General features: G+C 44.4%; 1 protein-coding gene across 8 annotated transcripts in view; it reads left to right on the forward strand.

The window, feature by feature from the left end:
• Window positions 1–12,264, forward strand: part of STX8 (syntaxin 8) — a 246,294-nt gene that overhangs the window by 133,952 nt on the left and 100,078 nt on the right. For all 8 annotated transcript variants that reach the window (XR_005528320.1, XR_005528321.1, XR_005528319.1 and 5 more), the window contains one exon: window positions 11,427–11,528. Coding sequence is in view for 3 of the 8 variants with exons in the window: in XM_039231574.1 (XP_039087505.1) it covers window positions 11,427–11,528 (102 nt within the window). In the remaining 5 variants the exon portion in view is untranslated. The remainder of the gene's footprint in view (window positions 1–11,426; window positions 11,529–12,264) is intronic.

The raw sequence follows: 12,264 nt of genomic DNA on the forward strand, positions 1-12,264 counted from the left end.
CATTTGGGTCTTTTCTGTATCTTCTGTTTCTTTGCTGAAGTTTTTTTTTTTTTTTCTGCTTTGTCCTTTGTTCCCAGAGTATTCACTTTTCCTAACTTGGGCATGCTCGGCTCTAGCTGCTCTAAAGTCCTAGTCAAGCAACTCCAACGACTGTGCCCACTCAATGCTGGCATCCATCGGCAGCGCTGGCATTGTCTCTTCTGGCTCTTTGTATGCTGAGCGATTTTGGATTGTATCCTGGACATTTTGATTATGATGTTCTGAGGTTCTGACTCTTGTTTAAATCCTACAGGGATGCTGGTATTTCTTTTTTTTTTTTTCTCTCTCTCTCTCTCTCTTTTCTTTTTTTTGGTTTAGCACACATTTGACCTGATTAGGTTGAAGCCACAAGTTCCAGCTAGCTCTCTGTTGGTTGTGGTTCTAGTGGGAACTAAGTTTTCAGTTTTCGCGGTGCTATATGGATCTGTCCCATATGTGCAACAGCCAGTGGCCAGTCTGGGAGTTGGGTGTTTTTCCGTTCTGCACTTCATTATCCACAGCTCCAAAGATGCACAGCTCCAAGGGGTCTACGAATTCAGATACAACCTTAAGAGGTTTCTTTCCTAATCTCCTCCCTCTATGTGGTCTTTTTGGCACTTTTTGGTCTCTAAGTCTCCCTTCTTTGTTCCTCCAGCCCCAAATGTGGGGCTTTAGTTACCCTACTCTGTTGTACACTTCCCACTCTATGTAGTACGGTCTCCTCTTTTTCTCTTAACCCGACCTGAGTCTGATGTTTTGTTCTCTTGGCTTTTTATTTAAGAATTTTCTCAAACTGGGGGCACCTGGGTGGCTCAGTCAGTTGAGCGTCCGACTTCGGCTCAGGTCGTGATCTCACAGTTCGTGGGTTTGAGCCCTGTGTCGGGCTCTGTGCTGACAGCTCAGAGCCTGGAGCCTGCTTCAGATTCTTTGTCTCCCTCACTCTCTGCCCCTCCCCCCCCATTCCCTCTATGTCTCTTTCTCTCAAAAATAAATAAAAACATTAAAAAATTTTTTAATTTAAAAAAATATGGAAGTTTCTCAAACCTACAGCAAAGTTGAGAGTGTCTTCCCACACAGTCACCAGCTGTTCCCATTTTACATGTTTTCTTCCTTTCATGTATATTTTGTTTTCCAGCAAATGATAGGAAAGGTGAATACTAAATACTTCAACGTGTATTTCCCAAGAATGAGCATGTTCTCCCACATAACCATGGTATCATTATCATAGCCAAGAAACCTAAATTTCATGTGGTATTATCGCTTAATGTGAAGCCCATATTTAAATTTCCTCAGCTGCCCCAACAATGTCTTTTGATCACCTTCTTTTTTTTGAGGTGTTTCTCCAGCATTCATTCATCATTGTCTCTAAAATGTGTTTTTCCTGGGCCCCTGGGTGGATCAGTCAGTTGAGCGTCCAATTCTTGATTTTCCTCAGGTCATGATCCCAGGGTCGTGGGATCGAGCCCCATGTTGGGCTCCGCGCTGAGCGTGGAGCCTGCTTAAGATTCTCTCTCTCTCCTTCTGCTTCTCTCCCCACTCTCACACACATAAACACACTCCCTCTCTCTCTCTCTCTCAAATAAATAAATACATAAATACATATATAAATCAAATGTTTTTCTAAGATACACGTGCCATTCTGTTTTAGAAAAACGATATGGAAAATATCATATCTTCTAAGATACGTGTATATAAGTATGTATATTTGTCTATAGATAGATATAGATAGAAACATAGATATATATACATGTACACATAAACATATAAAAGTATCTATACACATTTGCACACATATGTACGTGCATACACATATGACATATAACCATCCATTTTTGCACACTATTCATTTATATTTTTCTCTAGCTCTGAATACTTCCGCATGCTTTTCTTCTACAAACAGAAGCTGCTGCTACAGATTATACCCCCAGGCAGTGAAAATTAGCACAGCATGGGGCAGATGGACTCAGCCATTTAGCCCTCTTAACCTGAATGTGGTTTTGCATATGTGATTTACTCCACTTGGTCTGTGTTTCTGCCACTGATTTTGCGCTTTGACAGTTTGGAGCTAGAACGGTTGACAGAAGTCTCCAAGGGACAGTGCTGTGTTTGTCATGGAGAATGGAAGACGATGATGTTGCTGGATTTTGAAACAGAAGCCTTGGGCAGCTCAGGTGCTTTTGCGATGCACTGAGGTTAAAGAGGGGCAGGCAGGGAAGGATGTGGGGCAGGTTCTCTGATGCCCCGAAGGGCATCCCAGGCATGGCTACAACCTGGGAAGAGTGAACTAAAACAGGACTGAGGGTAGCTGGGTGGAACTCGGGCAAGGGCCTGGGGTGGCTCAGGGGCCCCAAAGACGTGAGGGGTTACCTTTGTCCGACACGCCAGGAATTACCGCCACACATTTTATACTTTTGTTAGGGTTTGCACTCTTGTTTCCTGCAGTAACCAGTCCAGTGAGTGCCTCCCGACTCCTCGAGGAGTCCTGCCTGCCTCTTGCCCGTGAGCCGCTGCCACAGCGTGGCTAGATTTTGAATCCGTAGGTCACAGCTCATGTCCCTCACACCTTTTTGCTAAAATATTCCGTGATTTCCAGGAACAGCCTGATGCCACTTTAATTTTCTTGAATTTTCTCCATTTCGGAAGCTGGTAGTCTTCTCCGTCTACCATTTGAGTGCTCGGAATTTTTTTTTTTCTGAAGTTCAGAAGTTTCATGAGATATTTCCAGCCCCTTTTGAAGAATGTTGGCCAGAGCTCAGTGAGTTTCTTTGATATGATGACTCCAATGTTTTTTCAACTCAAGGAAAATTCATAGCCCTTTAAATTAATTAGTTACCTAATTAATTAAATGTTGATTTATTTTTATTTATTTTTTTTAAACTTTTTTTTTTAATGTTTTTATTTATTTCTAGAAGAGAGAGAGACAGTGAGCAGGGGAGGGTCAGAGAGAGAGGGAGTCACAGACTGAAACAGGCTCCAGGCTCTGAGCTGGCAGTCAGCACAGAGCCCGACACGGGGCTCGAACCCACGAACCGCGAGATCATGACCTAAGCGAAAGTCAGACGCTTAACCGACTAAGCCACCCAGGCGCCCAAAATGTTGATTTATGTTTGAGAGAGAGAGAGAGAGAGACAGAGCATGAGCAGGGGAGGGGCAGAGAGAGAGGGAGACACAGAATCCGAGGCAGGCTCCAGGCTCCCAGCTGTCAGCACACAGCCCGATGTAGGGCCCGAACTACAAACTGGTCATGAAATCGTGACCAGAGCCAAAGTCGACGCTCAACGAATTGACACCCCGGCGCCTCATCATTATTTGGTCATTGTTCCTCCTTCTGTTTTCCTGGATCTTTATCCCTGTCTTTTTGGTCTTTCCCCTCCCATATTTTGTCCTCTCTGCCATTTTCCTTTGACTTCCGGGAGATCATTCAGACCTGTTGTCTAAATCTTTTATTCTGATTACAGTCTGTTTAATTTGTGCCTTCGCTGTGGCTTTTAATTTGACGTTTGTGATTCTGTCTCGATGCAGTGTGCCCAGTAACCCTAAGTTGTCCCCTTGTCGTGTCTGTGTGTTCTGGTGGCGCTCACTTATGGTCGTCTTGAGTCTTGTGTTTAAGAATAGAAACTGCTTTCCCAAGATTTCTCCTTTTCTAGAAGGAATGGTCTTTTCTTGGGGAGATGGGGTGAGGGAGGGAGAGGACACTCCCTCATTTTGGGCTCTTTGTTTGTACCTGCTCTGTCGGTTGCTCTTCACACATGGAGATCAGCATCTGTCTACTGTTAGAAGTAGGGAAGGTTCTGGTAGGTTAGGTGGGCTTCTGCTGTGCAGTTTTGGGCCCAGAAGAGGGAAGAATGGAAGGCCTTGGTTGATGGCGGGAAGGAAGAAGGAAAGGGCCCAGGCTTGTTCACCTGCACCTGCTTAAGATGTGAGCAGGTGTAGCCATGGGGATTTCTCCAAAGCCCCCAAAGACTGGGCGCGTCCCAGAGGCTCAGCTCGGGGGTGCGGGAGTTCCCCACCAGCTGCCCTGTCGCGGGGTGCCATCAGTGTAACTGCTCCCCCTTTGCTGAGCCACACACGGCTCTTCTCTTCTTTTCCTGGTTTCTGTTACATAGTTGACATCTTCGCCTGTTGCACGGTATTGTTAGAAGTCACACACACACACCCCTGCCCCCAATTTTAAATTTCCATTATAGGGAAAAGAGGGGGTTAAACAAATACCCTCAGGAAAAGCTCTTTATTCACTCTTGGTTTGTCCTGACATGTGTCTTCGAATGTTATTAGCAACATAAGGCACAGAAGTCGAATGACCTCACAACCGCCAGCAGCCGCTGTGAGTACCAAAAAAAAAGGCACCAAACTTAACCTGGAAACGTACAGCATGGGGTCTGCCTTTATAGAGGATGTATTGGCAGCGCCGTTGAGAACGGGAAGAAATGACAAGTATAATTGGAGTCTGATGGTTGGACACCGTGTATTTCTTACTGCTTTTGATTCCGTCAGTTTTGTGTCCCGCTTTACCTTGACCGATGTTCCGCTCCGTGTCGGGATGCCACGCGCTGTCCCCAATCAACACACCATAGAAAGACCAGCTCCCTCTCAGAACCCAAACGCGAATACTTCACCAGGAAGCGAAAGATCAGTTTCTCTCGTGAGGCTGGGACCGTCCGGAGACTGCAAGAGGCAGCGGTCGTTTCTCAACCTGTGCTCAGAAACCTGTGTTTAATTCGCTGGCAAGAGACTGCGGTTGGGGGACTTCCCAGCTTGCGGGCTGCAGAGTGGGGAGTCCCCCCAGGCTCCCTCCCTGCCCCCTGGAAATCTGGGGAGTTCAGAGCAGCTAGGACAAAGTGGGGCAAACCCACAGTGGCAAGATAAGCCTTTAAAAAACCCATGTGGCCGTGTGCTTCAAAGTCCATGCAGCCACCTGCCCCCCAGGGTGTTAACTTAAGGAAATGAGACAAAAGGAAGAAGATGATAATGGAGGAAAGAACTCGTTGACTCATTATGTATAAATATAGAAGCATTCTAAGTCCCCGACAATGGGCTATTTTTAATGAATGTTTATTTAATGGAAGAAATATTTTGTAACCATTAGAAATTATAACTGAAGGGAGATTGTGAAGCAACATGAAAGGGCACAAAAGAGCTCATGTTAACGGGGCAAAAGGCTTCTGTGTTGCAATTATATAAAAATAGATGTTTATGTCAAATCGGAGAAGAGAACACATTGAAGTGATTACCAGGGTGTCGGGAGTTTTGTCTTTTTGCTTCCCTCTCATTCATAAGCTGCTATTAAATAACTGTGTCACTTAAAAAAACTAGAGTTGGTTTTGTAGACAAACAACACACCAGTAATCAGAAGAGGTTTAGCGACCCAGTGAAAAACTTGGTGTCTGGTCTGAGATTAAAAACATGAACCCTCTCTGGGCGCCCACCCGGCTCTTGATCTCGGGGTTGTGAGGACGAGCCCCACTCTGAGGGTAGAGATTACCAAAAATAAATAAATAAATAAACTTAAAAAAAAAAATCAACACCCTCAGCGTTGACTACTGATCTTGGCTGAGCTAATCTACATACAAAGTCTTGATTTACCTAGCAGTCGTAAATATTTATAAAGTTTAAAAGGAATCTATCTAGAAACCCAGTTAACCTATAACAACTGACAAATATTTAGTGTCAGACAAGGAGTATTTTACATTGACTTTCTTTTAGCAACAGAGGCTCACGAAGCCTGAATTTCACATTACGCACCGCAGCATTAAAACATAATTATTCGACTGCAGTCAGTTGCGTGGACCGATCACAGTGTGTGACATAGTTACTGTGCAATATCCTGATAGGACACAGAGAGTGAGTGATAAAAACATTTGCTTTGGGGCGCTGGGGTGGCTCAGTCAGTTCAGCATCCAACTTCAGCTCTCTGGTTACTATCTCATGGTGCGTAGAGTCAAGCCCCGTGTCAGGCTCTGTGCTGACAGCTCAGACCCTGGAGCCTGCTTCAGATTCTCTGTGTGTGTGTGTCTCTCTCTCCCTGCCCCTCCCCTGTTGTGCCCCCCCCCCCCAAATAAATAGGCTTCCAAAAAAAACCCAACATTCGCTTTTACATATGTTCCAGTGTATAAGCCCATCTGGGTTGTCTACTGACCACACCAAAAATGAAGCCCACCCATCACACCGTAGGATGAACACTGTGTCCAAAGTGTCAACGTGTCACAAGATACTGAAACTGCTTCATCCGTGGATCTGCCGAAGTTTCAGCTAAGTGTCTTTATCCCCGAAGAGAAGATTAAGGAGAGAGAGAAGTGCCTGTAGAAGAAGGAATGCTGGTGTTGTGTTCTAGAAAAAACTATGGCGGACTGCGAACGCGGGCAGGTTTTCTGCTCAGTGGGTAGAACCTTATCATAATGAGAGCCACCCTCTGACTCAGCCATGGAAGCGATTCGCTCAGGAGTTTCCACGTTACCAGCCGCTGGGAACATTCCACAAAATGTTAATCAGCCTGCTGTCAGAGTGCAGGAGAAAAGGAGAGGAGTCTGGTTTGTCACATGACCTCTTGCGGCTCTGCCATTTTGTTATTCTCTCTTTCCAGAATGTGTGCCTGCCTGCCTTCCTGGAAAATCTTAAGAGTATCCTAATATTTTCAGCTTAACTTTTTTTGGTTTACATTTTTTAAAAAGTTTTTAAATTTATTTTGAGAGAGAGAGAATGAGCAAGAGTGGGGCACAGAGAGAGAGACAGACAGACAGACAGAATCCCCAACAGTGTCTGCACTGTCAGCACAGAGCCCAATGTTGGGGTTCGATCCCACAAATTCACTGTGAGATCATGACCTCAGCTGAAATCAAGAGTCCGATCCTCAATCAGCTGAACCGCCCAGATTGATGAATTCCAGTTGCCCCATTTCTTTTCTTTTCATGTCCTATCCAAGAAATTTCTGCCTGCCCAAGGTTATGAACATATTGTTCTGGTTTTTTCTTCTAGAAGCTTTACACTTCTAGAGTTAAAGGTTAGATCTATGAACCACCTCAAATTAATTTTTTGCATATGGCGGGAGGAGTCAGGATTATTTTCATTTCCTCACACAGGTACTCTGTTGTTTCAATATCATTTGTTGAAAAGACTTTTCTTTCCATATTCGACTGACTTTGTTATTGATACTTTTGTTGGGAATTGAGGATACACACGCCCATGTGCACACATACAAACAGGTCTATCCCATTGATCTGTTTGTCTTTCTGCCAGTACCACGCAGTCATGATTGCTATAGATTTATAGTAAATCTGGGATTTTGGTAGTATATTACCTCATTTTTTTATTGGCAAGATTATTTTGGCTATTCTAAACTATTTGCTTTTCCATGTACCATGGCTTGCCAATTTTTTTTTTTAAATGTTAGGACTTTTTGAATGAATGAATGAATGAATTTTTAAATTTTAATTCCAGCGTAGTTCACATGCAGTGTAATATTAGTTTCAGGTGTACAGTATAGTGCTCAGCACGTAAGTGCCCTCATTGATCTCCATCACCTGTTTCCCCCACCCCCCCCACCTGCCTCCCCCTCTGGGAACCATCAGTATTTTCTCTACAGTTAAGAGTCTGTTTCTTGGCTTTTGTCTCTCTCTCTCTCTTTTTTTCCTTTGTTCATTTGTTTTGTTCCTTAAATTCCACATCTGAGTGAAAAACCTGCCAGGATTTTGACTGGGACTACACTGAATCTATAGATCAATTGAGAGACAACAGGTACCTTTAAAACACTGAGTCTTTTCAATCCACGAATGCAGAATGGCTCTCCCGTTTCTTTAATTTCTCAACCAGCAGTGGTTTATAGCTTTCGGTGTTACAAGTCTTGCACACCTTTTGTTAGATTTATTTCTAACTGTCGATGGGTGGACTGGGGAGACCCAGGGCCCAGGGGCCTCAACCCAGCCCATCCCATGGCTGTTGCTAGAGGTTCTTGGTCTGGTTGGGAGAAAGAATTCAAGGACAGACACACAACACGGGCAAGTGACATGAGCAGGAAAGCTTGTTAAAGTGAAAAATATACTCTCGAGATGTGAGAGTTGATGAGCCCTGGGGGTTGGGTTTCTATTTTTTATTGACATTTCTTCCCAGGGGGTGGAACATTCATCACTTGGGGCGGAGGGGGAAGGATGCGGGAGTTTGTGCCTTTTCTTCCTTATTTGGTTGGGGGTCTTCTGTCCTGGCACCCACCACGCATGGAGCCCGATGCAGGGCTTGATCCCATGACCCTAGGATCATGACCTGAGCCAAAATCAAGAGTCAGATGCTCAACCGACTAAGTCACCCGGGAGCCCCTCCCTCCGTATTTTTAAATCCGTATATATTGGTAAAATGTGAAAAAACTGAAATGCATCCCTGGCTATAGCACGGAGGATGGATTGAGAAGATGCAGAACTAGAAATAGGAAGATAGGTTTGGAGAATGTTCTAGAAACACTGGCACAACTCTGTGAGATATTAGTGGCAGAGCTTAAGAGAGAGCATGGGATTCAGAGATCCCGGGAGGCAGGGTCAGGTCAAGTGGCTTCAAGTGGCACACTTCTGGGGGAGGGGGAGGCTGAGTGACTCTGAAGATTTCTAGCGTGGGCCAGCAAGTGAGCGCTGGTGCCATTGATGGGAACAGGGAATGCCGGAGGGGGTCAGGCGTAGGGGAAGGTGAAGAGTTTAGTTGAGAGACTCTGAGACTCAGATATTTGTAGGAATTTCAAGGTACAGATAAGCAGTAGGCACTTGGCTACCGGAGTCAGCGGTTTTGGAGAGCTGTATAGAGCAGAGATTTTTCAGGCTTTTAATTTGCATATCGAGGAAACTGAAAGGTACGAAAAATCACCATGGTAATATTATAGAGTGAAAATACACAGAAGGGTGGGACTGCCAGCATTTAAGAGGAAGAGGACACTCTATGCAGAGCTTGGAGACAGACGGAAGGAAAACTGGGAGAATGTCACTGAATAGCGAGTCACGAGTACATTGTTGGGGCGCCTGGGTGGCACAGTTGGTTGAGTGTCCAGTCCAGCTCTTGGTTTTGGCTCAGGTCATGATCTCACAGTGTATGAGTTCGAGCCCCACGTCAGGCCCTGCACCATGTGCACAGTGCGGAACTTGCAGGGGATTCTCTTCTTCCCTTCCTTCCTCTCCATCTGCCTCCCTCCCCACCCTCCCTCTCTCTCAAATAATAAACTTAAAAACAAAACAAAACAAAAAACCCCCACAAATGCATTGTTAAATGGTAATGAAAAGTTTTCTAAGCAGCCCTTATACAGGTGATATTTGACAGACTTGGCTTAGACCTGCTGGTCTAAGTTGCAGCCAAGTGCTTTGAAATCACGTCCCTCATTTAGACTCCATCCATTCGTTGACTTTATCGCTTTGCATTTATTTTATCTGGCTGTGTACTAGACGCTCCCTTGGGCATCACAGGTAGAGCAGTGAATGAAAGTGAGTCTCTGTCCTATTCTTTCCACAAAAGAAAGGCAGGCAAGCAAATATTTAGAATTTGAAACATAACGGAGCCCAGGAGAAGCAGCTCCTGTGCTTTCCCCTTCTGTGCCTTCCACATGCTGTTCTTCCCATGAGGAACACTCTTTTCTTGCTTTTTATGGACACGGCCTTAAAAACTCAGCTCCAGAGGCACCTGGGGGCTCAGTCAGTTGAGCGACCAACGCTTGATTTCGGCTCAGGTCATGATCTCATGGTTCGTAAGATCAAGCCCTGCATTGGGCTCTGTGCTGCGCGTGTGGAGCCTCCTTGAGTTTTTCCCTCCTCTTTCTCTGTCTCTCCCCTGCTCACGCTAGTGCTCTCGCTCGCTCTCTCCCTCTCTCTCTCTCTCTAAAGGGATAAATAAACAAAAATTAAAACACATCTCCATCATCATTCTGGAAACTTTCTCTCATTACTTTGTTCTATTTAATTCTTTAACAGGAGTGGTGACTCAGACAGTGGGCCTCTAAAGCAATCACTTGAAAGGAAAAAAAAAAAAAAAAAAAGGGGAGGGAGGAAAGGGAACCAAAATTGAAAAAGTACTATGTGCTTCATTACAAGAAATTCCGACAGTACAGAAAACACAAAGGGGATCACCCAGGATCCCACCACCTAGAAATAATCATTCTTCACGTTAGGTTAACATCATCCAGATACATCCTTGTCGGTTTGTCTGTATGAAAGTGTGGCTAGAAATAATTTTGCATCATTAGGATCATGCTATATATGCTATTTTAAGTGTTACAAAGAGCTTAACTTCACTTGAAGGAGATTAGCATAGTATCAGCTCTAATTCAATTTTAAAAGAAGATTAGGGGCGCCTGGGTGGCTCATTTGGTTGAGCATCCAACTTTGGCTCAGGTCACCATCTCACGGTTTGTGGGTTTGAGCCTCATATCTGTGCTGACAGCTCGGAGCCTGGAGCCTGCTTTGGATTCTGTGTCACCCTCTCTGTCTCTCTGTCTGTCTCTCAGAAATAAATAAACATTAAAAATTTTTTAAAAACTTTAAAAGAAGAAGATTACAGTAAAAAAAAAAGCTCAACTTCATGTAAAGGATTCTTTACAAGATGTGGTAATTACTAAAAGATCCATCTAAGGTTAACAAAAAAAGTTACATAAAACGCTGAAGCTTTGGTGATTTTGAAAAACCATAGGTCTCTATATGTTTTGCTTTTCAGCAGCAAAATGGGAATCTGCTGTGCATGATGGAGAAATTAACACCTTCAAATTCTTTCCACCTTTCTCCCGCCACCCAGCCTCCCACCTGCTTCCTGATTTTGGTTATAATGACATCGTCACTGTTTGCAACATTTATCTACCTTTTTGTAACATAATCTGTGTATCTGCTGATTCCCAGCTCACTATTTAGATGTCTCCGGCCCTCTACACCATCTCTTGGGTCATGGTCTCTGGCTTCTCCATCCTAGAGTTCTTTCTTTCTTTTCTCCCCTTGGTTGGCTAGATTTCGTCATCAAGCGGTTTTCTCGAGAAGGACCCTGTCATACTCTTTCCATCAACGAAAGCATGCAAGAAAATAATTAGAATACCAATAATAAGAAATAAGTTTTCTCCTGTAGTCCGTCCGCCCACTTTATGCTGGCAGGACACCTTGGCCGGGCATACCTTTGCTGGGTCCTGCTTTCCTTTCCCTGAACTTCCGTCATTCATCCTCTGTGTCCCCGACTTGTGTTAAATCAGATTTTTCCTTTACTACAACTCCCCTAGCCCTGCACCACCACAACCACCTTTTATGAATCATGACTGCAGTTTCCAAAGAACATACATGAGCGCTTACCTTTTCCATCACGGCATGTGAGAGAATTGTTAGTAGGGAGGCCGGCCTCCACTGTGAAACTTTGATGTAAGCCCGGCTATTTCTAGAGTCTTAACCATGCATCTCTGTCTTCCTTTCTAGAGATAATCGATGACCTCGCCAACCTGGTGGAGAACACAGACGGGAAACTCCGCACGGAGACCAGGCGTATGAACCTAGTGGACAGAAAGTCAACCTCTTGCGGTAAGGATCTCTACTTTTATGGTTCTGCCTCCCGTCGTCACTTGTGCATTTCCTCTGCTTTCAGTTGCCTACATTTGTCTAATTACCATGGGGATTTGGTTGCTCTTTTATTGCAAACAGTCCCTTTTGATGAGGCATTGAAATCACTCAGAGCGACCCAAATCTTGTGAAAATGAAGTGAATGATTACGAGCATAGGAGAAGTATAATGCACCGTTAATTTTTTTTTTTTTCCATTTAAAATAGGAACTGTCTCTGTATGCTTACAGAGAATATCAGCTTGGGAAATCGTGTGACAGTAGGCAGATTGCTGCTGGTAGATCATCGTGGGGGTTGAAGTCAGGCTTGCTGACTTTGTGCCTTTTTTCTAGTCATAAGCTTGATGGTGGAAGCTGGAAACTCCAGAGCAGTTAAGAGCCCAGTTTCTAAAGTCTGGTTGAGTTCACATCCTACATTTAGTGATGTTAGTCTTTGGCAGTCCCTTTACTGCTTAGTACCTTGTGCAGAAAGTGGGGCTATCCATGCCAAGATGAGAATCACTTGAATGACTCTCGAAATACTGACCCACTGGCCCTGCCCTAAAGATTCCGATTAAGTAGAGCCAGAATGGATGTTCATTATTTAACAAGGACAGCAAGCAATTCCAACATAGGTACTTGCTATTCTCCCGAAGTTCCGATGCCGTTTTTTGTGAGGTTTGAATTCTATGTTGCCTGTTCATGGTGCTTCGCCCAGAG

Source organism: Hyaena hyaena, unplaced genomic scaffold (genome assembly GCF_003009895.1).
Source record: "Hyaena hyaena isolate Hyena2069 unplaced genomic scaffold, ASM300989v1 scaffold_58, whole genome shotgun sequence".
In the NCBI taxonomy this organism is placed as follows: Eukaryota; Metazoa; Chordata; class Mammalia; order Carnivora; family Hyaenidae; genus Hyaena; species Hyaena hyaena.